This window comes from Pimephales promelas, chromosome 4, assembly GCF_988280905.1.
Source record: "Pimephales promelas chromosome 4, fPimPro1.hap1.1, whole genome shotgun sequence".
NCBI classification, from domain to species: Eukaryota; Metazoa; Chordata; class Actinopteri; order Cypriniformes; family Leuciscidae; genus Pimephales; species Pimephales promelas.
In genome coordinates, this window is record NC_142772.1 from 9,239,361 (window position 1) to 9,267,211 (window position 27,851).

Genomic DNA, 27,851 nt, shown 5'->3' on the forward strand with positions numbered 1-27,851 from the left:
AAGGCACTTGAGTGGCAAAAGGTTGCATTACGCATTACATCATTACGCAGTGTGAAGGCATCATGGCATTTTATTTATTATTGCAGAACATATTTCACTTTTATTTTTGCAAATGTGTGTTAATTTGCATTTCTTTTGTGACCTTCGTTTGATTTTGTTTGTTTTACACTGCAGGTCCATCAAACGGGTGTTCATGTAGGCTGTTAATTGTAAGACTTGCTTTGTGAAGTCCCAGTATTGCCATTTTTTTTACACAATGGTCTACAGTTTTACACACTTTTTATCAACGGAAAAGTGGAAATTTCTGAAAACGCCTGTTATGTGTTGTCCTGTGAACTGGGAGAAACGGCGTTTTGGGTTCTCTCTTGTCGATTCTGAGGATTCTGATTGGCTTGAATGGCTTTATCCTTAACCCCTACACTGCCCCCAATAGGTTTGGCATAGTTATGATGGCGCTCGATGGCGTATTTATGCGGGTGTGTGAACGATGTTATTTTTGAAAACGGAGAGGGGGAAAATATTCGTTTTGCTAAATACCTGGCTTTGTGTAAATGTGGCCTAAGTCAGGAGCACTAGTTTCACATCTCATCATTACATTGACGCTGACACGTCCAGCTGAATTAATCAGCACACACAGGGTCACATGACACTCAACTTCAAAAACAGAATAATAATAAAATACAAACGGCAACCAAATAATGAAATTCACAATACAGGAAAACACTTTTAAACTATGAAGTCAAAAAATAAACTATAAAGTCAAAATAAACATTAACCGCTGAAATCACCAAAATATCATCACCCTCAGCTGACCTTCCAGCATCAGTTACAAGAGCGGTGTACGCCTTCTTTTGTGCGTATGCAACGTTTATAAATGAGGCCCCTGGTCTCTATGATATTCTGATCTCTAGAGATAGTTTGGATCCCATCTTTGGTGTACATCTAGGATTTTTCCACCAGCTGAATATCCTAAATCAGAAAATCAATAGCACACACCTCCTCAGCAAGCCACACTGTTTAAGATACATTTACTACATATCCATTCCAATCAGTATCTCTCAATATAACCAATATTGCCCAGTGAGTGCTGCACACTAAACGTGTTATGTTACCATCTCCCAATGAGCTAATGAGGACACACTCGTGTTGATATTCCGAGCTATCGTATACCATTAAAAACAACCTTGTTTTCGTGGTTGTGCTTTTACCTTTAAGGGGTTTTATTTTAATTAAAGGAAACTGAGCATATTTGTTTCTTGCACCGTTTTATTCCCAGAGGCTTAATTAGTCTAATTCAAAAAGTACATTTAACATGTTGGAGCGTTCACTTATTTTCATTGTACTTGGTGAATCGAATTGCTCATATTGTCATCCGGCTTAATCCAGGGACACCATAGAAAAAAAAAATGCTAACAAGTTATTAAAGTTAAAAGAGGGAAAGAAGGCATTTGCCACCGGAAATTGTACGATTTGTAGTATTTTGATAGTTTGTATGTGATTATGCTAAACAGTAAATGAGCAGTTGTTTTGTCCATTATTAACCTAAAGTAAGTGGTCTTCAGTAGACAAACAATGACTTTACAAAATTTCCTAAAACAATCAATGTTCCACAGATACAATAACAGTATATGGGTTTGAAACAACATGAGAATGATACTTTGGGTGAACTATTCCTTTAAAAATGAGAGAAAATGTCGTTTGGAAGTGGAGGAAACAGATGTCCAATCTCTTCTCTTTTGCCTGTGCTCAGTCAGTCATTTTGACCCCCCCTCTCTCTCTCTTTCTCATAGGTGTGGAGGGTCAGTCTGTTGAGATCTGTAACACTGTAGATATAAGAGGTGAAATCAACCATGAAATTGCAATGAGGATAACCTCGGATCTGAACAGCAAGGATCGATTCTTTACTGACCTCAATGGCTACCAGGTAGGACAAAAGTCAGTTATTTATATTCCCTTTCCTGACACCCACATACACATTCAACTTCACACAGTTTAATATGTAAGTGTGAATTATAAAGGCGTGCAGTTGGTGGTGGGCTGTGGCTTGGCAGGGGTTAAAATTCTAGTTAACAGCTTCAGTTCCATTATTAAAAGAAAGACATTGATACTTTTTTTGTGTCAAGGATGCATTAAATTGATAAAAAAATAAAGTGATAAAGTGACAATAAAGAAACTTGATATTACAAAACAACTTTCTATTCAAAATGTGCCATGGTTCCCACTAAAATATTAAGCAGCACAACTGTTTTCAACATAGACAATAATAAGAAATGTTATTTGAGCTCCAAATCAGCATATTTGAATAATTTTCTAAACGACCATGTGACATTGAAGACACAATATTATTACTTTTTCTGTGTTTTTGATCAAATACATTAAAAATATAGCTGCGGGCAACCATTAAGTAGCCAAGCACCACTGAGACCGAATGAGGAGCTAAAAGGCAGTGAGCATCACACCAACTGCAAAAAATGAGTGAAGACATTTAGAGACGATTTTGAGCAAAACCCATATCAATACAATCACTTATAATGTGACAATTGCTTATTATTTTTGACCAATTCATACCTTGCAGTGATGTGACTACCATTGATACTGGCGGGCGACAAACGCTGACAAAATGGCGACAAACAGTGGCCAGCCAGGGGAGTTGCAGCCTTGCAAATTTCCAATACTACAATCAATTAACTATTTAGACCATATGTCACCGAATGTTAAAATTAGACATCAAGAAAAGATTAATATACTCGGAACATGTGATCCATACACAGCACCCGCTAATGTTTTCATTGCTTTGAAGCTGGCAAAGTCTCAGATTTGGAGTTTGGAGATAGAGATAGAATCCGTCACCTTACATCGCACAAAAAATGAAAGCCTACAAAAGTACAGATAGCTATCTTTTTTTTAAGAGTGGATTGGTTAACAATGCTATCATATGGGAGGTGAAAAACCCCCCGGAATACCTTCATAATCAAAGCAAATCCGTTCGCTTATGTTAGCACAGTTATTATAACATCGTGTGATGAAGTCTTCATCTGATTATGTACATCCTGCCTGCCGGCGAATGACAGCTTGATAAGTAGTACAAAATAAAAGCTTATGCCAACTGTATCATACATGGCTAGCAGGAGGTCAAACATTGTAGCCTACCTGCTTATCCACTCCACATAGCATCAGACAACCGACAAGAGCGGCCAAATGTATAATCACATTAGCAATCTGTTTGGCTGTATAGTAATAAGTGTACAATAGTATGCATGCAAAGTAACTGTAAGTAATATTGTAAGTAGACGCAGTGCAACAGTAACGCGTCATTCATTCTCCGTGTATTCATCTTCTCATATATCAAATCAAATCACGTAATAGTTACAGATGAACGCATTCTCGCCACCTACTAGCGAATGTGTAAGCACATTTAATATGTTAAGTTTACACGATTGACAGTGCACCCAATCGCTCAACAACTATCTGGCATGCCGTTTAAACCTCAAAACACCAACTTTTGTATATTAAAACACAATCCTTGATTAGTTTACTGGGTTTCGTTGCTAGAGAACGACGTTCTTGCCCGCCAGCCAGTACTTGTGACGTCCCGTTCAAAGTATGAATATGTGGTGCTGACAGCAATTTATCTATTGTGGTCAGTGAGTGAGTAAAATCATTCCCACACTTCTTGAAAGTACTTGAATTTCAGTCACATGGATTCAAGGCCTGGAAAGTCTGCGAAAATAGGTCTTTGAAAGTGCTTGAATTGAACTGGAACTATATTTTGTTTGAGTGGTTCTATTGTTACAAATCAATAGCAGAATGCTACTGTTACAAAAATTGGCCTTTATGTGCTGCAAAAGCCAGAATGAAATGGTGCTACTGTATGGGTGGGGAAAAAAAGTGTGAGTGCATGGATCATAGAAACACCCCTGTATGATAAACGTGTGAAAAACAGTTTTATCTATCAATGCTAAATCCATAATTTTTTTTCCGACATTGGCTGAAGATGATCTGACTCAAATTTGGTGAAAATCAGACCATGGAGGAGTTTAAATTGGTTGATTGGTATCTATGTTAGGACTCTATTAAGACAATTTCATTATAATAGGTGTGCTGCAGAGCTGCACCAAATCTAAAGAGACCAGTCTTGTGATTTCCAGTCTTAACTGTTCAGAAGTTAATAGCTAATATAGCATTTTACAACAAAATTCTAAATGAGCAATCCCCAAAATGGCCAACATGGGAAAATTTGATATTGTCCGACTTGGCATGCCTCCCCTAATCTGAAGAGACAAGTCTCTGGGGTTTTGGTCAAACTGATCAGACGTTATATGCAAAAATATACATTTTTAATTTTTCTGACCACTAGGTGGCACAGTGGCGCCTAGTGGTCATTCTTGTGATTACACGTATCAAGTTACGAGTCATGTATCAAGTTAGTATCTGAATACGCTAAAGAGATGCAGAGATACAACCTTACATCCATTTTGGTGTAGTCTATGTCAAATTAGTTTGCACTTTATTCGAGGACGGTTTGATGAATCGTGGTCAAACATTGGATAAGCGGTCTAGAAAAAGTCATTTTTATCTGAAAATTAAAAATGGTGGAAGCATTTTCACGAGGGAAAATTATGTTATAGAATCAATGCAATCATCTCGTGCCAAAGAAATCAGAAGAAAGTTAAGCGTGAGTGCAACTTTGGACAGTTGGTGGCGCTAGAGGGATTGAGTTGGAGACTCCAAAATGGCTGTAGTTAATGTTCAGACCAGGATAGATATCCATAATAAAGCCTAGATGTCTCTATCATCATCACCGGCGGCCATCTTGTCACAGGTATGCTTTCTGGCGAGCTCTGTGGTACCTGATGTAAGATGAGTGATCAGCACAAACACAAATACTATTATCTCTTTGAAATCTTGACGGATTTACAAACGATTTGGTTTCTTACAAACGTTATTAATTCTGGATGATAATTTATTTATACACTTATTAATCATAAGTATGCAGTGTCATAACTACATCTCTGACGTGTATAACAAACCAAACTGTTTGAAAATCAGTAGAAAATTGAGCAAGTTATGGGTATTTAAAAAGTACGTTCACCATTAAAACACAATGTTACGAGTGAGCGAGCTGCGTGTGACAAAATGGCCGCCAGGTGCAGACGTCGACCTCCATTGGCCAGCAGCGCGGACGAGACATCTAGCCTTTAATATGGATGTCTATGGTTCAAACTGTCTTTTCTGTGTGACAAATTTCCAAATTATTCTATGGACTGCCATAGTCTCAAGAGCGGACGAAGTCGACTAACGAATATTTTTAAAAAATGAGCGACCTCAAACTTTTAGGTAGTGTATGCTCATATATAAGACTAAGATGTATAAAGACTATAAAGATGTACATTTACAAGATATCATAAAATAATTATTACATTTTATTCCCAAAACCACAATAATATCAACAGAAGAGGCTCTAATGGCCCGGTCAACTTTTCATTAGTCTCTGAATAAAGATTACACAGCTGAAAGAAAGTAACACAAGTTCAATTTAATTACCTGATTTGAATGTGTGGATACAGACAGCAAGCTCGCCTAATTCTGTTTACTGACAAGTAAAACTAATCAGCAAAAGTCATTAGAAGTTAGTTCATTTGCTTGAAGTGGTTGTTTTGACAGTCCTGTTTGATTTCGTTTGATAGCGTCAAAATGCAATGTTGTTGTTTTTGGACGGCATAATGAAAATGTCAGTTTATTTTTAATTTCTCCTGACAAATAACTAATCAAAACAGTTTAGAGTGTGCTGTTTGGCTGACCAAAACAAACAAGTGTCAATTTAAATCACTCTGTCAAGTTGTCTTGACATGTTGGAGTATTAGCGTGGCATTTAATTAGCTGATGATGTCTCTCCGGCATTGGCCGGGATTAAGTGCTTCTCTTCGGTCCAAACTAATTAACTGACTTCACAAAACAAATGCCTCATGAATAAAAACAGTGGAATATCCAATCCATTTTTCCTCTAAATCACATTAACACACATCAAAGCACATCTTTTGACAGTGTTTTTCCTTTAGATAAGTGTCTCCACATGCCCGAGCTCATTGTTTTCAGGTCTCTAAACAGGGGGAAGTTTTTTCTCTCTGCATTTCTAAAGATGCCTTGGGCTGTTTTTACAGGTGCAACCGAGGAAAACCATGGCTAAGCTCCCCCTGCAGGCAAACTTCTACCCCATGACCAGCATGGTCTATCTGCAGGACTCCAGCGCCAGACTCTCTCTACTCACGGCACAGTCACTCGGAGCGGCCAGCCTCAAGAGCGGTCAGAGTTTTAACTCGCTTCCTTCCGAGTGCTTTAAGTTTTCTTTTCATCTTAAAGCCTCATGCTTTACCTCATGTTTGTTGGATGCCATTTACACTGGGGTCCAACTGACATTTTAAAATATATTCAAATAGAAAACTGTTATTTCGAATTGTAATAATATTTCACACAATATTACTGATTTTAATGTGTGACATTGACAAAACTATTGATTTAAGTTTTTAGTGTGCTTTATTTTTTAATTATTTTAGATTAGTAATTGTATAGATTTTTAATATACAAAATGTAAAAAGCAACTTTACGAGAACTTTAAAGGGAAACTCCACTTTTTTTGGAAATAGGCTCATTTTACCACTCCCCCAGAGTTAAACAGTTGAGTTTTACCGTTTTCGAATTTGTTCAGCCGATTTTTGGATATTTAGAAGAATATCAGTAACCAGACAGTATCTGGTCTCATTGACTTCCATAGTATTTTTTTCCCTACTATGGAAGTCAATGGGACCAGAAACTGTCTGGTTACTGATATTCATCTAAATATCAGAAAATCGGCTGAATGGATTTGAAAACGGTAAAACTCAACTGTTTAACTGTGGGGGAGTGGTAAAATGAGCCTATTTCCAAAAAAAGTGGAGTATCCCTTTAATCTTGAAATATTTCAACTTTATTCTTGTAATTTTAGAAGAAAAAAGGTTTCCGTAGTCGCCCTTTCATTTTGTGTATCAAAAATCTATGCAATTTCATCTAAAAAAAAAAGTACAAACATATAACATACAAAATATACTGCACCGGAATAGACTTTACAGGCGAAAACACTTCAGACTGGATGGACTAGCCAGCTTTATATCTGAGGAAATCACGGATGATTGGATACAGAATGATCAATGCACTTAAAATGTATCCAGAAAGGATTTACGGTAAAGAGGGAGACTGATAAGTCACTGATAAGTGTTCTCAACCCAGATGGCGTTGCCTAGGCTACGAGTCAACGTCCCACATAAAATTCGGACTTTGTGGTGCGAGTCTGGGTCGAGAACACTTAACAGTAACCGTACTGTCTCCCTCTTTATTGTAAATCCTTTCTGCACCTGTTGGATTTCCTTTTGTTGAAAGCCCAGATAAAAGTAAAAAGCTACTATTATGTTTATCCATGTCCGAGGCAGTTCGACTTCACGCATTTCTTTACAAAAAAAAAAAAACTTGAATAAAAAGAACTTCTACGGAAGACTGCATTCTCGTAATTTTTGTTTATTTTGTATGTTGTTTACTATAATCTCAAACTATTTTGATTTTAATCTAGAAATATTTTTAGAATAAAGTCAAAATATTTCGAGATTAAAGTCAAATATTTCGAGATTAAAGTCAAAATATTTCGAGATTAAAGTCTAAATAAAATTAAAGTCTAAATATTTTGAGATTAAAGTCTAAATATTTCAAGATTAAAGTCGAAGTAAGATTAAAGTCTAAATATTTTGAAATTAAAGTCGAAATATTTCGAGATTAAAGTCGAAATATTACGAGAATAAAACCAAAATTACTACAATACAGTCTCAAATGCTACGACTTTATTTTCGAAATACTTCGACTATTATCAAAATACTACGACTTAATTCTCGAAACTTTAGATTCTACAGGGGTTTTTTTTTGTTTGTTCCTTTTACATTGCAGTTATGGGCTTGACATTATGAAAAAAAAATATGTTAAGTTTAACTCAAGTTGTTATGCTGTTCATATTATATTGCCAAATAGAAGCTTTCTCTGTAGAGTGGTTCTAGACATTTTGACCTTGCTTTGTATGCGATTGTAGTCACAACACAAAGTTAGCAAATACACTTAATATATACAGGCTATATACAGGCTTTTTCTTGTGGTTTCTCTTACTCTTGACATCATCTGGTCAAGGACATATCATATTTTATCCAATGAAGTCATCTTTACAATGAGACTGTCTCTCTCAGTTCACTATAAATGGCAACTTTATGCTGCAACAATTACAAAACCATAAGCAAATAATTTGACAGCTTACAATTCAGACACATCATGACCATAAGGACTGTTATCCTCGGATCTTTGCTTGAATAGATTTGGCCTATTAAATAAATCAAACACTGGCAGGTGTACAAGCGTAGGTGTATTGGTGGTGAAAACACTCCACAATTGAATGTAAAGTGCCTTTGTCCATAATTTAATCTGTCAAGTGTGGTTTTGTCAGGTTGTTTTATAAAAATAGATTTATTTGTTTGGTGCTCGCACATGGCTCAATGGTCTCATTGACTTTGGCACACATGATTTATGCATGTCCATTGGAGGCATCAGTGAATGTTCTGCTGAAGCATGTGTGACATACTAATGAAGCTCACTGGTGTGGATTCCACAGGTCAGCTGGAGGTGATAATGGATCGCAGACTCAATCAGGATGATAATCGAGGTTTGGGCCAGGGTGTCCTGGACAATAAGATCACCGCCAACTCCTTCCGCTTATTGCTGGAGAAGAGGAGCTCTGCGGAGGAGGTAACTGAGCTAAATAAGAAAAGCATTTATCTATTAATGGCAACAGTCTGACCATTGTTTTTAATTTATCGGTATCTGTTGATATTGGATATTTAATTGCACATGCTCATTTATCCTTTTTTAATTAAAATTTTGATTTCCTTTGTCGTCATCTAACACTCATTGAATCTTTAAAATCACTAATAATTTAATAACACAATTAAATGTGATCTTTAGCCAATCTAAAAAAATGATATCCATTTAAATGCATCAAAATGCTGTAATGCCTAATGCTTAAACGTCTACCTTAATTTATTATTTTATTTATTGATTTATTTTACTTAGGCCAGAAGACAGTAACTTGCTTTACTGTGCTTTCTTGTAGTATTGTAACTGTAAAATACCGCAGTAGTTTTGTAATTGTTATAATCTAACACACGTTTGGGCTTGCGAGCCGGCTTTGAGTGGATGATTAGCGCGAGACGCCGAAATGGATCAGGACACATGCCGCGTCTTGTTGCAAAAGCATGTGAAAAAACTACAAAGTTTGCTAGGACAAAAAGACTGTTAATCGCGCAATAAAAAAATTAACACCGTTAAAATGGGTTTGCGTTAACGCCGTTAAAGCTACAATACCTAAGATTTAGATACCGCTAGAGGGCGCTACATTCAAAACAACAACAACGGCAATGACACGATGACGCCGTGGAGGATGGGATGATGGGAACTGTTGTTTTCAACTCCACCGTGGATAAATCAGTCAGACGGGAATCGAAAATTAGTGGATGAGGTAAAGTTCGATTTCTATAAGCGTTTAATGACATGCTTGTTTTTCATTAAACTGAAATAACCGCAAGAAAAGTCAGGTTTAAAAGTAAATTAGTTATCACAGATGTTACTGTACGAGTCACTGGACGAAGCTATGGTGGAGAGGGTTTGAAGGGGCAGGTCTCTTGCAAGGAGTTGACGTGGCTGGTCTTCCTTGGTAACTTTATAAAAATAAAAAATCAATGTAAATGTACATTTGACGCATCTTTTCATGTCGTGTAAGTATTCAACCACAGCTACAGTTTCACAAAATTAACGTTATGGGGGTCGCACACCGGACGAGAAGCTGCAGCGCTGCGTCGCGCCACATCTTTAAAATTCGAACACATTATTATATATAAGTGTACACATACCTCGCATACCAACGTCTCAGGACCGTGTTCAAAATCCTGCTGCGCCACAGAGCGCCATTTACATAGTTTTATATAAAATTTTAATTAGTTTTGTCTCAAATCGTTGCTAATGGATCCTGACTTCGCCCTATGCTGCAATATGCATTTTTTGCAGTAATTTACAGAAATCAGCTGCTTGAATGACAATTGCTGATGTTATTATTAGATTTTTCAGGTGAGATTCTCAATTCATTCATTAACGGATGCTCTGAGGTAAAGTTTTCAGAATGCAGACTCAGCAACGATTGTATTTAATTGTACAGTACAATCATAACATAGAACAGACATTATCTTCATTTCCTGTCATTAAACATAACAATATTGCTGGCCATACACTGATGAGAAAGTGCGCGTCCGGTGTTCGATACTGTGGAGTTGTCCTAAACGTGGCGTGGCGCTTCTCGTCCGGTGTGTGACCCCCTTTACAGCCAATAGTTCACATTCCGAGAATAAATGAAAAGAGTAATTGTGCTCCATTCCATAACAAATGCGCGAAACAAGCTGACGTTTGTTGCTTGATAGACGCTAACGCACAACTACAACTTCCGCATTTGTCCAGGACTACACGTAGTACGAGCGGAAACCGAGGTAAGCGGATATGACGCGATTGACTGGCGACTCCCAGCTCACCCCTGCTCATACGCCCCGTTTCCTTAGTTAAAATCTCAATTTTCTCACAATTTAAACATTGTTTGAAACATTTGGAATATAGTGAGTTATCATCTTAACTAAATATATAACACTGGCCTTGTGATTTTGGGATATTTTAATGCAAAAATCTTAGGTATTTCACCTTTAATAACGCGTTAAACTGATAGCCCTAATTTATATATATATATATATATATATATATATATATATATATATATATATATATATATATATATATATATGTATATGTATTTGTATATATATATATATATATGTGTGTGTGTGTGTGTGTTTATATATGTATGTATATATATACAGTATATGTATGTATGTTGTCCTTTCAATTTCTTCTTCTCTGACTCACCTGAATGAAAGGCTCATTATTATGCGTGTATTTGTCTCTATCAGGTGAGAATCACCTAATTATACATGATGAGGGCTGGCCTGTTCACGCCCATTCGCATATTGACTTGGCAAACAAAAAATGTTTTTTCACAATATAACCCAATTCACAGTTTTATGTGAACAATTAGGAGGATGATTTTCAGATCATTGTGAAGAAAAAAACTCTAGGCAACAACATCAATTAGTCAAAAGTCTTGTGGACGAATATTTTGTATGTGTTTTGTGGCCTTATTTCAGAAACTTTCATTTTTAGTTTTTTCAATAACCACGCATAAACAATATTCTCTCAAAAATATAAACATGTACATACATGTTGCTCACATATTATGGTAGCCCTGTTTGTGCCAAATAGAGTGTAATTTCACGTGTACCATTAATATGTTTTTAAGCAGCTGAAAAAAGTACAAATGTCAGGGCATGTCAGAACATCTCAAATACACCTTGGTCCCCAGGGGGTTAAGAGAATAAAGAGACAACCCTTTTAAACCATGCGCTGCACTCCGACCATTTTTTCCGTCGGTAAACTTAGCAAAAGTCGATTCGGACACGCCCTAAGTGTGCTTGCACCGTGCTCTTTATTAGACCATGTGCTTAGATTGTTAAAATAGGGGCCTTTTACTTGTTTTCATGCTTGAAAGTTCTAACATATTTTTATCAAAAACATTTTTTCCACATATTTGACATTGTTGCAGCACCTCTTTTCCCAGTCTGTCAGTAACTCTCTGTTTAGTTCCTGTCTCTATCTAGCCCCTCCTTCCAAAAAGCGCAATGTGCTTTGATTGGTCGACTGGACCGGTGTGTTGTGATTTGTCACCCACTTTCAGCGAGTTTCGGAAATGTTACGCCCCTTATTATTATCACGAGTTTCAACACTACTAACGCAACTCTTTTTTTTTTTCTTTTTTTTTTATGTCTATGGCGGGAATTTTTTTAATGAGGAAATATTGTGACGCGTACGTTGCCGGAAAGAAACTGCAACATTACATTCTAAAAATGTAAAAATGCATAATAGGTCCTTTCAAGTCTTTAATGTTCTCTGCTAATGCACCACTTTTCTTTCTTAGGCCCAGAATAAGGAGACCACACCGAATAGTTATCCATCTATACTGAGTCACATGTCGTACATGTACCTCAACCACCCCCTCATCTCAATGCCAGTCAGTCAGAACTCGGACGCTCCATCTTTGATTCCCTACAGCCCTCTAAGCGCCTCCTTCCCCTGCGACATGCATCTGGTCAACCTGCGTGCTATCCAGTCTAAGGTATGGCTCAATTGTGTTTGTATCCTCTAGAGGATTTGAAAGAGGAAGCTGAAAGCTGTTTTGGTCATAATTGGGGAGGATAGGACTGCTGGCTCAGTTCCTAAGAGGGCCATAAAGTGTACTGACCTTCAAATTGATATATCATAGTCTCATTTCTCAGGGCTGAATGATAATATTTTAAAACATGACAGGGTAAAGGTAAAAATGCTCAGAAGGGGGCACATGGGAAAGATTTAATAGAGGATGAGAGGATGTGATTCATGCTGGCTTAAATGCTTAAATGGGTCTTATAATGAAAAATCCCATTTTGCTTGATCTTTTGAGATAAAAGACTTCATTGTACTGTCGAAACACACTGTAATTTTAAGAACTCAGTACTTCATTTAAAGAGACTGTTTATTGAAATTACATATAAGCACATGACTGCCAACATTAACATGTCAAATGCATATTTGGTAGTCATAAATGGATAATGGATAGTTATTAACTAGAATACTGCCACCTTACTGTACTCTTCTGATGAATCCCAATGTTAGAAAGACTGACATTTATTTTCAACAATATCCTCGATTAACAGTTCATGTGGCACATTTCAACTTGGATTGTCTGATGAATCTATCATATATTATAGGCTTAGCATGGATGTTATTGAAGGGTTGCAGAGCAAATCCGCAGTTTGTGAGTAAACAAATTCATTTCACATGCAGTGGAGTCTTACTCTGGCGCAAAATCAACCTTTGGTCTAATAAAACATCGGTACCTTATCAACTGTTCTCTGAGATTTGTTTTCATGATAATCGAATGTAAAGAGTTTTATCTCTAAAAACTGTTTAGCATATAACGCTAGTAAATGGGGGCATATATAATAAGTAAAAAGAAATCGCTAGTTTATACAACCAACAAGGCTCAAAATAGCCCCACACTAACACAGTAACATAATGAGGGTCCCTACATGCAAAACGAAGCATTGAGAACTTTTTAAGTGTACAGACGGTTTAATAAGAAGATACTTTATAAAGACAGTCCACTTCGTGTATACAGGCAGGAGCCATCTTTGGAAAACAGTCACGACAAGTCAAACCATGAACACTGTTCTTACAGTTCAGAAGTTCACTGAACTCCATATAGTTCAGCTTACTTGGCATGTCGTTCGTGGTTCGACTTGTCGTGACTGTTTTCCAAAGATTGCGCCGCCTGTATACACGAAGTGGACTGTCTTTATAAATTATCTTCTTATTAAACGGTCTGTACACTTACAAAGTTCTCAATGCTTTGTTTTGCATGTAGGGAGCATCATTATGTTACTGTGTTAGTGTGGGGCTGTTTTGAGCCTTGTTAGTTGTATAAACTAGCGATTTCTTTTTACTCACTAAATGCCCCAATATACAGATTTTAGAGATAAAACTCTTTACATTCGATTACCATGAAAACAAATCTCAGAGAACGGTTGACTAGATACCGATGTTTTATTAGACCAAAGGTTCATTTTGCACCGGAGTTCTCCTTTAAAGGCACCGCTGCAAAAAAACAAATTGTGACTAAATTGAGTTTTGGTACATAAACTTGAATAACATTATAAGCAGAGCAGACCCACAGGTAAAATTAATAACAAAAGGAAATTATATTACCCATTAATGGATATTTCACACACAGCATTGCACTGTAACAGGGATTTTCCTAACTCTAGTGAGCTGCCTCGCTGTCTACATAGGCAGCTACATTTTAAGGTGGCATATTAACTGAGAAGTGCACCTGAAGTGTACTTCAAATAAAGGTATTTTCAAATTTATATCTGGAAATTCATTATGAAATTACATATAAATATGTACTTAAGTCCTACTTCAGTGGGTCAAAACACTCTAAAGTTCAGCTAATTGCATTTAATATCAATTATAATACATTTTTATTTAATTGCAATTAACAAGCCGTTAAAGGGTTAGTTCACCCAAAAATTAAAATTAAGTCATTAATTAATCACCCCCATGCTGTACCAACCCCGTAAGACCATCGTTCATCTTCGGAACACAAATGAAGATATTTTTTGATTAAATTTGAGAGCTGTATAACTACCACATAGGCTCCAAAGGGAATGACACTTGACGGCCCAGAAAGTCAATGAAGAAAATGTTTAAATATTCCATGTGACTACAGTGGCTCAACTATAAGTTTATCAAGCGACGAGAATACTTTTTGTGCGAAAAAACAAACAAAAATAACGACTTTATTCGACTATTCCTTTTCTTCCTTGTTGGCCTGAAACGAGACTTCAATAGATTTCCACGACGCATGCGCGAGAATTGAGATCTCCTTCAACTACTTCAGTTCAGTTCTTGCGCATGCGTCGTGAAAATCTTTGGAAGTCTCGTTTCAGGCCAACAAGGAAGAAAAGGAATAGTCGAATAAAGTCGTTATTTTTGTTTGTTCTGGTGAGTAATTAATGACTTAATTTTCATTTTTGGGTGAACTAACCCTTTAAGTGTCCGAGAACATTATATTTAGTTTGCACTGAAGTTCTTTTTAAGTATACAGTATCATTTCTGGTTGCTGTGGTTAATAGCTCACGAAGATGATGGATCCTTGGAACAGTATTTAATCAGAAACAGCGATATATAGGAGAAAGTAACAACTACATAGAAACTAACAACATCAACGCAAGACAAGGGAGAGACTGAAAGTGAGGGCTGAGCTAACAAGATAATTAACAAGACACACCTGGACAGAATACTCAAATCAATATGTAACCATAGAAACAAACTGGCAGGGAACTAGGATGACAGAACTAATTTGCAAACCGAAACATAACACAATGAAAACTGACATATGAAAACATACACGTGATAATTATACTGCTGCCTCGCCATAAAGATGATCTGAAGTCCAAAAATGTCATACTTATTGACTACATTCAGGGCCATTTTTCATTTTTGTGTCACCATTAGAGTGACACAAAAATGACAACGATATGCCTAAAATTGAGAAGTTTTTCCTTTAAATTTGATCTCCATTGACATGGTTCCTCGAAAATGACTAAAAACGCTGTATTTCGCTGCCAGGCCATTAGATGGCGATGACGTCTTCAGAGATTCACGTTTTGTTGTTTACGCTGAGACCGTTTTCAAAAACTTGCATTTTGATACTTGTTTTCAAAAGTTAGCATTTTTTTCAGGCAGCCAAAACGCTGTTGTCGTGTAAACGAATGTCCGAAACGCATAAAAAGTTTTACGTTTTTAGTTGAAAACGGTGTCATGTAAACAGCCCCTGAGTCTCAGGTATCTTTATGACCTCTATCCATTTGTTTGTCTGATCAATGACATTAGGGGTGGGCGATATGACCAAAATTGTGTTTCACGATATGACTAATTTTATTTCACGGTAACGATATATTTCACGATATAGTTATTTATATAGTTATCCTCAAAAAAAAAAAAATTATCTTTGTATGATAAATAAACCCAAATACTTTAGAAATGAAAAGTATGTCACCTTGAATTATTTTTATTTTATTTGGGAAATTATTTATTTGGTAAACTATTTTTATATCAAAATATAGTAAACAAAAAACACTCATAAACTTTTAGATGAACTTCCCACAACAGATTGATATAAATACAACTCATAGGTGCATTTCAACTTTAAATAATTTTTCAATCTCATGCATTGCTTTACTTCATCAATCAGTTTATAATATCATTATAATATATATAATATAATTATAATATATATTTTTTTATCATGTGCTTATTATACTGCGTTTTTAACGGAGAAGGGTATTCCTGCACAACCGGAGACTGCACACACTGTTGTTTTAACGGGCTTGTTTTGCTCTTTTTGTTATATCTGGCAACCCGTCAGTTCACAAGTGACAAGAAGGAGAGCAGCAATATGAACACCACACCGCAGCTACTGTTAGTGTTGACTAAGTAGTTTAAATTATACACACCTTATAACAGTGCGTCGAACACCGCACGCTCCCTCTCAGTGCATGTGCACGCGCGCGTCTTTTACATCAACAAAATGCGATCGATTAATTTGAGAGTGAAGTTGTAATCACGGATCGAATCAAAGGAAGATTTTATCAACTGGTTCAGTAGGCAATTGTTTGGAGTTAAAAAATATATAACTCGCGCTGCATATTTAGTAATTTTGCCTCAGAAACAGGATTATACATTCGTTTTAACAAGCAGGATGTTCATTCATGCTGAATGCTATTTTCATGTTTAAAAAGTAACTATACATAAGAGAAGGAAAGATACGGATAACTATACATTATTTAAGGTTATTTCTCATAATGATATTGATATAGCCTATGAATGTTGTTATCAAGTAAACTTCATGCTTTCCCCGTTGCGAACGTGCACTCCTCTAAACTGTAGCCTGGGTGCTGCTGCTCTGCTCAAGTTGACGGCTGCCTTTCCCCCCGAATATCACGTTAACAGCAATCCTTTAGAAAATGTAATTCCTTTGTGGATCCTCTTGATCTGCTTTCTCCATGTTACTTTGACAAATCTCAGCATCAGTCTCATGCGCGCTGCACGGGAGTTAACCACGCCCTCTAATTTGCATTTCGCGGTATACACGGAATAAAAAAATCTGTTACGACTGACGTTTTCTATCGCGGTAACGATATATATCGCCATATCGCCCAGCCCTAAATGACATCATCAAATTTAGAGTCTCTTGCTTGAATTATGAATGACAAATCATTAGAAAGCCAAAAAACTCACCTTAACTGCTGATTTGGGAGGCTGAATTCACTCTAAGTATGTATTTAAAATTTGATTAAATAAAATGATTAATAGGACAGTTGGCTGCACAAGCTAGAATGTAGAATAAAATCTATGCTAAATAATGCTTGAAAAGTTCCTTTGTTTTGTGTCATGGCAATATCCACTCAAGGACACCCTCTATGCAAATGGAAGAGAAAAGTGTTTTTCAAGCATGGAAGACATTGATTACATTTCATAATTTATTTATTTCTGCAGTCTGCACAACAAAAAACTCATCTCAGTTGTGAGAGGTTGGTCGACTGTGCAGAGTGATTTACTGTTTCTGTTGTTAATCTGGTGCTCCAGGTTTACAGTGATGAGAGATTCTGCTGGGCAGAGATGTCTGTATAAATGTTTTCATAATGTCATGAAGGGGCAAATACAGATTTGAGTGCAAATTTAATCATGAATAACGACAAAAAACGGTAATGGAATGTTCCGGGTTCAATACAAAGAATTTCCACTCATTTCAGTTTGAAAAAGAAAAATGCACCTGCAATGGACATTTATGAGGAAAGACTCTGTAATAGGGAAAAGTATTAAAACACATGGTTTTGAAAGTATGGCCACAAGAAATCCTTCTAGAATGATTGGGGTGATTTTGTAGGGGAGTGAATGTGCATAGCAAATAATTTATGAGCAAATAAAAAACAGTGATTTACGTTTTTCACGTCAGTCTAACAATAAAATGTAAAATAAACACTGAATAGTCTTCACTGGTTAAATTAAATACAATGAATCTTCGTTAAAACTACAAAAGAGATTTTCTCTTTGTCTTTTGTTTGATTAATATTAATGACGGACAGCAGCAGGTTTATTAGGCTGCTGTCACTTTAAGAACTAATGCACTGAGCCAATATACAATCTGTTTACGTTTACTTAAGAGATAAAATACAGTGTTTATTACAAGGATACTTGTTTAGACGCGTATTTTGATGTAATTTTGTGTGCATGTGTCCGTTCAAGTACAAATTGACTCGAAGTAGACCGGAATTCAGTGTTGGAATTGAGTCCTCTTTCACGTCGTCTTGTGCTTGAATGGTATAAAATCACTTGACAGGACCTAAAACATGTGCAAAGGATAAACTTTCACTCTATGATGGTTAAAGTTTGCAATTAATCCAAGAATCACGTGCGTTTGGAACCGATCCCTATACATCCTGTGATGCGACTATCATGGATGCGCACATCGCGATCTCGATGCTAAAACAATATATCGTGCAGCTTTAACAAACGTGATATGTCATTCTTCTAGAAAAAAAACTGTTTTATTCTACATGAAGTGGTGTGCCCCTTTATGGAAGCTGCAGTTTTGACATCACATGATCAGGTGAAGAGCTCTTTTCCAAAACGCGATAAACGCCATTAAAAAAAAAAATGAGTTTGTCGTGTCATTCTGCTGTGGACAGAACCCTTTCACTGCTCCATCAACGTTTCATGCCAAATCGCTATATTTCCTTGTTTAAAATGTACTGCAAGATACAGTTTCTTTCCAAACCACGATAAGCGCCAGCCCTGTTTTTAGCCTAAACACGACAAATCCTCAAATTCAATGAGCGCTCTACACAATCCAGCACTGCGGCACTCTGAACAGAGGTTTTAATGTTCATTCATTCCTCAAAATGAGTCCTAGTTTTCTAGTCAACTAGTAGTAGAGTACACGTTTAAGCCATTTGTATTATCAGTAATCACATATATTGATTTAATTAAATGGGAGAGAAACCATATGAGCGTTTTTAATTGCCTATTCCGCATTTCAACGTATGCATAAAGCTTGCCACAAAGAACTGGCAAAAGTAATGATTATGCATGAAACATTTGAATTGCTTATTAATAAACTAGTGTTTTCTGTCAGTGTCAGCAACAAAGATAAAGTTGATGATGCTTACTCGCCATCTTCGCAGTGAACGCGCATAGGCCTATAGAAACGCATACTTCGAATTAGCCTACATACGCAGAGAGTTGCCAATTTATTTTAGTTTTTAATTGTTTTGTTTAAAAGTAGACATTTAAAGCTTTCTGTAGCCTAGTTCTCAGGCCTGTGTGAGGCAAGCGTCGCGGTGTTTCGGTTCATATATGAGACGCGCTCCGGTTCACCTGCGCGCCTCTGTGTCCTGATTATATTGTCTGATATTTACTTCTAATGTATTAATCCAGTCAATTTGTCGATGAAACTTTTATTAAAATAAAGATACAATTTATATGAAACAAAATTTACAAGCTTTCTACAAAACAAAACTTAATAAGTGGTCAAAATCACGTCTGACGCACTCCAAATATTTTCCGATATTGGGCAGCTTTTGAAATTTTGATCCTATCTTACTCATCTCATGCGGTTCCCTTTTCATAGCCTACTCAACATAGATGAAATAATAAAAATAAGTAATGTAATATTATTAAACACAAATGTGAAACGTAGCCTATGTTTATTATTTTTTTTGTTTTGTTTTTTTACTTATATTTAAGCATCATGCTGCTCCGCTTTGCTCACATGTTATGTAGCCTGTGTGTGTGTGCATGTGCTGGTGGGGTGCCCATCCCTTTTTTGAATATTGTTATCATAAATTGATCATTTTTAATAATTCGTTTTTTTCATGCATATGTTGAAATTGGTACTATTTGTTTGAGGTTTGACACTTTACTAAAAATGACTTTACTAAAAATGATACAAAAAAATGGATGGATTTATAGCGTTTTGGAAAAAAATAAAATTAACTTTTAAATTATCATTAACAATATTGTTGTTTGATTTAATAATTATTGTTCAAAATGTTCAGACTGAACCAATAAAACATTTAAACAGGATAATTTGAATATTCACAAAATGTGTGGGTCTAGGTAAAAAATGTAGTTTTCCTGAAAACTATTGAAATGGATTTATAGCGTTTTGGAAAAGAGCTCTTCAGGTGTTTCATGAAATTGCCTGAATTACTACTAACAACAACAGTAATAATACTATTATTTAAAGGGTTAGTTCACCTAAAAATGAAAATACTGTCATTAATTACTCACCCTCACATCATTCCAAACCCATAAGAAGTTTGTTCATCTTCGGAACACAAAGGAAGATATATGTGGTGCCGACGCAGGAGCCAGCCAATCACTGCTCTATATAGATCAGTGCGGGCCAATAATGAGCTGGCGTTCTGTGTTTACAACGTGTCAAGAGAGTTGACATGGAAGAGAAGAAATTGTTGAATAAAGTCATTATTTTAGGGTTTTTTTGTATTTAATTGGGGCCTATTGTGCGACGATGTATAACTATTCGTCGATGTCTTGCTCTGGAGGCAGTTTTATGCAAATTAATTTGCCCATGTGACGTCACAGGTGTCACGCCCAGTGGCTGTAATGAAGTGCACGATGATGGAGATGCTCAAAATAAATTTTTAATCCAAGAAACAAGAGAATAACTGAAACACAACCACGAAGACACTGACATCAAACAATGCAATACAAGGAATTAACAGAGTGAGGGCTTAAGTTGAAGGGCAAACAAAGGAGATAATTAATGAAACACCTGAACTGAGGACTCAAATCAATCTGTAACCATAGAAATAATCAGTCAGGGAATGGAGAAGAACATAACCAGTTTACAAATTAGAAAGCTGACCTAGACATGAACAGAACAGGAAAAACAGAGAAAAAATACTCCAAATGTGACAGAAGGTCACTTGATATCAAAGCGAGCTTGATTAAATAAATGCTTTGTTTATAATGAGGAGGATATTTTAAGCTATGAAACTAACAAACAAGGACCTTGAAGGGGCTGTTTACATGACACCGTTTTACAGTAAAACGTAAAACTTTTTACGCGTTTTAGCCGTTCGTTTACACGACGACAACCTGAAAATGCAAACTTTTTAAAACGCGAATTTGCGGAAAAGTTTTGATAATATTTCATGGAGATACTGGACAAAGAGTGTTTTGACACCATGCAAGTAAATTTTTTCATCATAGGTTTTTATTTCGGTTTCTGTGTTGGGTGTTTACGTTTCCAAATCTAACTTTATATTGCCTTAATCACTGTCTTGTTGGCTCAAACATGTCAGCAATTGCTAGCAACTGTTAGCTAGGCTTAAAATATGTAATACACAGCAGGGTTAGTTGTAACACGGTGTTACAAACAAGCCGCCAAGTGTACAATGAGAATCAAATGAAAACAGGGAGCCACACAACTTTTCAGGTTTGAGTATTTATTTATACATTTAACTTTGTTGGACTTTCACAAACAATGTTGGAATTTAAAAAGTTTAAAATTTTGTGTACTATGAATGATAACTTGTTTATTTATTAAAAATATTGCCTGCAATAAACCCTTTAAATTTTGATTTAAAGATTTTTAGCTCATTTGTATTATTATTACTAACAATCTCTTATAATAATCATTTTACATGCAGCTACCACACACAAATCTAATTCAATTGCAATTACAATATTTTATGATTTTATTTATTGCAAAGCTGTGCAGCCCTTTTCTATGTCTCTACTCTCTATCCATGATATTGATCCATAATAGAAGGATGATTGGATGAGGGATGGATTTATGGATTTCTATCTATACAGATGCACAAACAATATCAAATTATACAAATAAAATTGTACTGAATTATGTGTGTTACACACAAGCGTTACAATTAACCCCTCTGTCTGTTACAATTAACCCCGCATATGGGGTAAGTTGTAACATTTGCACTTCTGTCACTTTCAGTGCTACAGTACGAAAATGGTAGGTCCTAGCAGAGATGTGTTTGTTGCTTGTGTAAAAAAAGTTGAATCGAACTTATTAATTTTTTTAATAATTGAGCCAAAACCAAAATGTGTTAGGTTGTGCCCCGCTCTCCCCTATTACGTGTTCAGTCTATGGTGTTTTGTTTTAACAATGGTCGTTTGTACGCGGAAGACTCAAAGAAAAAAAATCTCTGTTTTAAGCATATCGTGGTCGTGTAAACGTAACCTTATATGTCAAAAGATCAAGGCAAATTTGATTTCTCAAATCATGACCTTCAAAAAAATAAAAGGTTACCATCAGTAACGCATACGTTTTTTTAAACAACTTGAAATCCAGCTTTGCACAGCTACACATTTCAGATCTAATATGTATTCTTCATCAAGAATTTGTGAAAATTAATTTTTGCTTTTGAACCCCCACAATGCCTTGCCACATCAATCCGTTATAAGTGCATTACCCTAAATGCAATCTTTGCTTCATTTACAAGCCAAAGGACTTCGAAATTCTAGCAAAATCGGCAGCCTGTCAAATGCTGTTGATAAAGCCAAGTGTTTTTTATTTTAGCCAAGCTATTTTGAACCAGAAGGACGAAAGTTCCTTTGTTTTCCGCTGTCTAGGAGAGGCTCTTTCCATCAAGTTGTGATGGGAGAGACTCTCGCTGTGGTGCTGAGCTGCAGCTGATGAGCGCAAAGCACAGCTCCATTATTGGCTCAGTGAGAAGAAACAAGTGTTGTTTATGCGACCTGAGGCTCCATCTCGTTTCTCTCGCAGGAGGAAGGGGGAGGTCCATCCGAGCAAGCTGCTTTGATACTGCACAGAAAAGGCTTTGACTGTGACTTCTCCAATCGGAACACTGGCCTACTGTGTGCCACCACACGTGGCAAGGTAAAGCAGCAGATCACGCGGCTTCCCACACACAGACACATCACAAATTCAAAGAGAGTCTCACACATATTCCATAGAACACAAAAGGGAGAACTCACGGGTTTTTTTTACCATCCAAATACAATGAAATGTGATGAGAGCATTCAAGTTTCAATAAGGGCACAGAAACACCATAAAAGTGATCTAATGCCTGGTTTAGATTACACGATTTTTTTTTTGTTTTTTTTTTATTTTATTTTTTTCTGTTACGATAGTCACTGTGTCAGATTACGTGATTTTGACTCCTAAAATCTTGTGGACAAGAAACGTCGGACTACACGTTGCTTCTTCGCGTGCCGTCTTTAACGAGGCGTGTGATGTCATCGAGAAGGCGAAACTAGTTGCGAGTGACTTTCGGAAATGAACGTGAACAAACAATGGATGAAGCGTGAGTGTTGTATTGGCTGTCCTGTGTTCAGAAAAAAGTGAAAAATGAAAGAAAACCCGACAATGGATACGTTCCTGGATTGCTCGAAGAGAACTTGAGGTAAAATATTGTTTTCTTATATATTTTTACTTTTAGCACCATCGTCTCTCTTTCGTTGCGCCATTTTTGAAAGTTGTGTATGGAAAAGCTTGTGCTCCTATTGGTCAACCTCATACATGTGACGGAACCCGTCGTGGACGGCCGTTAAAAAAATTAAACATGCTAGTCTTTTTGTCGTGATGTCGTGAAGCATCGGAGACGCGCCGTAGGTTGTCGCCCACTATGACACACTATACGAGATGATACGAGACAATCTTGCGTTGTTGTTTACGAATCCCCACGACACCCTATGTCAAACGGATCGTGCCAAAATCGGGCTAAAATCGTGTAATCTGAACCAGGCATAACAGTGTCAATTTCAACAATAACAAGTCAATTTTTGGGCGAGAAACAAACCTTCACCGTGAGTGAGTTTTAACCTGAGAACTGTTGCTATTGAAATTAGTGGTCTACTGATATATCAGCCCAGATTTGGCATTTTTTACATATCGCATTTTTCTGATTGGCTGATAAAACTTTTGCTGATAATTTCCTCACCCCCATGTCATCCAAGATATCCATGTCTTTCTTTCTTCAGTCGAATAGAAATTAAGGTTTTTGATGAAAACATTACAGGATTTTCTCCATATAATGGACTTCAGTGGGAACCAAACGGTCCAAAAGACAGTTTCAGTGCAAACTGCAAACTGTTCAAAGGGCTTTAAACGATTCCAGACGTCTTATCAAGCGAATTGATCGCTCATTTAAAATAAAAACAAAGTTTAAAGTTTATAACTCTCCTGTTCAAACTCGTTTATCAAAATGAACAAATCCTTTTTCGTGTCATTTGGTTCATTCAATGAACGAAATGAACGAATTGACTCGGAAAAAGATTTGTTCATTTTGATGAACGAGTTCGTACAGGAGAGTCACGAATGCGCATCACAGAACAGAGCAAGGCGACCATTTGAGCTTATAAAACTTAAACGTTGTAATTTTTTATTTTAAACGAGCGATCGTTTCGCTTGATAAGCGAATAATATTGATAATATTCATCGTCTGGAATCGTTTAAAGCCCTTTGAACAGTTTGAAGCTGCACTGAAACGGTCATTTGGACCTTGAACCATTTGGTTCCCAGTAAAGTGCATTATATGGAGAAAAATCCTGAAAAATCCTAATTTCTTTTCAACTGAAGAAAGAAACACATGGATATCTTGGATGACATGGGGGTGAGTAAATTATCAGCAAAAGTTTTTTTAAAAGTGAACTACTCCTTTAACACTCATGGAAATAAACATACGAATGGTTTACGCAGTAACATATGAAGATAAGACATGAGAAAGGGTTTTAACATTAAAAAATGCTAAACTTCGGCATGGTTTATGTAAATAACGCAATGAGCTATAAGTCCCGTAAGTATATAAACGTTGTTTACTTTCCACTTAGTCTGAAAGGTTTACAAGCTAAGCCTGTGAACTGTCAGACATGCAAACCATCTCACTTTTTACAAGTGACAAATCAAAGTCTTAAGGCCGTGAGTGACTCAATGCATGCTTGAACGTGTTGTGTTGGAAATGCTCTAATCAACATACTGTTTGCTGTGTGTGTGTGTGTGTAGATTAACTTAGAGAAGCTCCTGACAGATCTGAAGGTGAAAAGCATCACTCCTGTTTCGCTGTCTCTGATGCACACATACAATAGTGAAGCCGACCCGCAGGAGATCAGCCTTAAACCCATGGAAATCAGGACTTACCGCCTCCAGCTGAGCTGAGCTGCAGTCACACCGGCTCACACATTCGAGAGCCTTCAGCCGAGGACTCGTTCACTGACTGTCAATATAGGCTTCACAGCAAAGTGCAATATGAAATCTAGAAGAATTCCCAACCAGCTCTCTCAGGTTATTTTAACAGAACGCGAAGCTTCTTGCGCGTGATTCACTGTGCGGAGAGTTGACGTGTCTTCTTTGCTGAGAACGTACATGTTGTTGTACGATTTGCAAGTGTTGCTACGGTGGGAATGGTGCAAGAAACGCTTTTCTTGCTTCTGTTATTTGATGAAGAGAAAAGCTCGTTTGATCAGAGGGCTTGTCCCGTTCAATTTATCCTCAATTCCCAGATTAAAGCTAATATATAGGGTTAGGAAAATTGATTGGATTGACCTGAATTTATTTTTTTCTTTATTACTTTATTTTATTTGATTTTCATCCCAACATGTTTTACTCCAAATTGTGCCTTAGTCTTTCTTAATGGATGTGATAGAATAAGCCATTTTAAAATTGAACACATTATTTTTATCATTCACTGTTAATTACAACATAGAAAACACTATCAACAGTCATTTTGCAATCTTTAAATGATTTCTTTATAAATAATTTCTGGCAATCCAAATGACTGCAAGTTGTGTGTGTTTATCACATTCATTGAAATGGACCATTTAATGTAACTTGAAATTTAGATGATGAAGCCTCAGATTTTGTGTCTAATACTGTCTATCTTTCTTAAGTGATTTTTTTTTTCTAAATATATAGATAGTATATATTGGTCGCTTTTTTTTCCCACTTTTTTATTTTATTTTATTCAGTCTGAAGGATTGTAAATAGGTTCAGTAGCAACTTAAATTGACCAAAGGTTGGTGGGTGTCTTGTACTAAAGAATGTTTATTGAAGATTTAATTCCATTGTTCCCAGAGATTATAATTATCAAATGTTTTATTTAATATATTAGGCTACACTCTAAAACATATGATTATAAAGTTATGACAACATATGTTTTTACATTTACTTTAAGTCATCAAAATAAGTTAAAGGAGTAGTTCACCCCCATGTCATCCAAGATGTCCATGTCTTTCTTTCTTCAGTCGAAAAGAAATGAAGGTTTTTGATGAAAACGTTCCAGGATTTTCTCCATATAATGGACTTCATTGGGAACCAAACGGTTCAAGTGTCCAAAAGACAGTTTCAGTGCAGCTTCAAAGGGCTTTAAACGATGAATAAGGGTCTTATCTAGGACCCTTCGGGTCATGACTCAAAAAAAGATTTGTTCATTTTGATGAGTTTGAACAGGAGAGTCATGAACGCTCATCACAGAACAGAGCAAGGCGAGCATTTGTGCTTATAAAACTTAAACTTTTTTATTTATTTTTGAAATGCCCGATCGTTTCGCTAGATAAGACCCTTATTCATCGTCTGGTGTCGTTTAAAGCCCTTTGAAGCTGCACTGAAACTCATTTGGACCTTGAACCGTTTGGTTCCCATTGAAGTCCATTATATGGAGAAAATCCTGGAATGTTTCAATTTCTTTTTGACCGAAGAAAGAAAGACATGGACATCTTGGATGACATGGGGGTGAGTAAATTATCAGCAAAAGTTTTTTTTACTCCTTAAAGCATTTTTAGACAAGATTCTACTCATTTTAGTGTAATTTAAGTTGAAATGACTTAAACATCCAAGTTGATTACACTTATAAATTTAAGGCTGCAATTTACAGTGTATGATTCTAAACATGTATATATTAATATCAATAGAAATATAAATTCTCGCAATGGTTGAGTTGGAAGGAGTGCTTGATCATAAAATGGTCTCGTGGTTATTATGGATTATAAACGTGATTGTGTTGAAGTTTATGAATGGGAAAAAAGCTAGATTTATTATTCTATCAAACTATGCAAATGTAAATGTTTGTCTTATGCAACAATGATTTATTTTTTTAGACCTTAAATCACAGACTTCCTGTAGTTTACCTGGCAAGATCCCAATTTTACCTGGAACTCTTTCTAACTATCTATATGAATGTTTTTCTCAAACGAATTGGCCTTCATTCTGTGACGTTTATCCTGGAAGGGAGTCCATTATCTGTCTTATACTCTGGGTGTCTTTGTTTAGTGTGAACGATGATCATTTGTTGACTTACTACTGTGATTTTTTTGATTCGGCATGTTTTTCTTTTTCCTTTTACGAATATTTCGACTGGCGTGTCGTTTCGGATGGTCAGTCAGAAGTGCTGCGATCACTGTATTCCAACTAGCTGCTTAATTCACACTTTTATGACCAAATTGGTCTGTGACTAGTGAATCAGGATAATGAAAGCAAAGCAGGCCAATGCTTTCTGACCCTGTGAGAATATTCCTCTATTTTTACTCTTGAAAAGTGTGGTGACTATCTGAAGAGTGTATCTTTTTACTGATGTTGCCAATTACAATTTTAGCCAACGAATGTCTATCTGTCTGTCTGTCATTTGAAAGGAATGTTACAGAAAAATAAAATTTGTTTGAGTTTTAAGTATGTTTGCCACTATTTTTCAGTGATTTATAGACTTAAAGTTCGAATCATGTGTTGACTCATGGTAACTTGTGTTCTTTTTGACCTTTTCCATGCGTTTCTTCATGATCGCCTCCTCGTCCTCGTCCTCTTGCTTTCTTTTTTCCAGCGCTGTCTTTTCAATTTCTTCCTCTCTTTCCATCATTATTTTCAATTCCTTTTGCCACTAAAAGTTTTGGAAAGTGTTAGAATAGATTATTAGACATTTTTAAGACTCTTTCTCCAGTTTAAAGCTCCCATTAACAAACATTGTGCCTCTTGTTATCCAAATACTAATCTAAACTTGGTTAGGAAAGCTTAGCGTTTTGTCTGGCTGATGGAT

At 36.3% G+C, this 27,851-nt stretch overlaps 2 protein-coding genes across 2 annotated transcripts in view; one reads left to right on the top strand and one right to left on the bottom strand.

The window, feature by feature from the left end:
* The window catches only part of man2a1 (mannosidase, alpha, class 2A, member 1), an 86,889-nt gene extending 59,399 nt beyond the window's left edge, over nt 1–27,490 (top strand). Inside the window, exons 17-22 of the mRNA XM_039662036.2 lie at nt 1,791–1,924; nt 6,162–6,303; nt 8,678–8,811; nt 12,131–12,328; nt 22,595–22,708; nt 24,833–27,490. Coding sequence (XP_039517970.2) covers nt 1,791–1,924; nt 6,162–6,303; nt 8,678–8,811; nt 12,131–12,328; nt 22,595–22,708; nt 24,833–24,985 — 875 coding nt within the window. The 3' untranslated portion in view covers nt 24,986–27,490. The remainder of the gene's footprint in view (nt 1–1,790; nt 1,925–6,161; nt 6,304–8,677; nt 8,812–12,130; nt 12,329–22,594; nt 22,709–24,832) is intronic.
* Nucleotides 26,535–27,851, bottom strand: part of tmem232 (transmembrane protein 232) — a 28,138-nt gene continuing 26,821 nt past the window's right edge. The window contains exon 13 of the mRNA XM_039661739.2: nt 26,535–27,695. Within this exon, the coding sequence (XP_039517673.2) occupies nt 27,510–27,695 (186 nt within the window). The 3' untranslated portion in view covers nt 26,535–27,509. The remainder of the gene's footprint in view (nt 27,696–27,851) is intronic.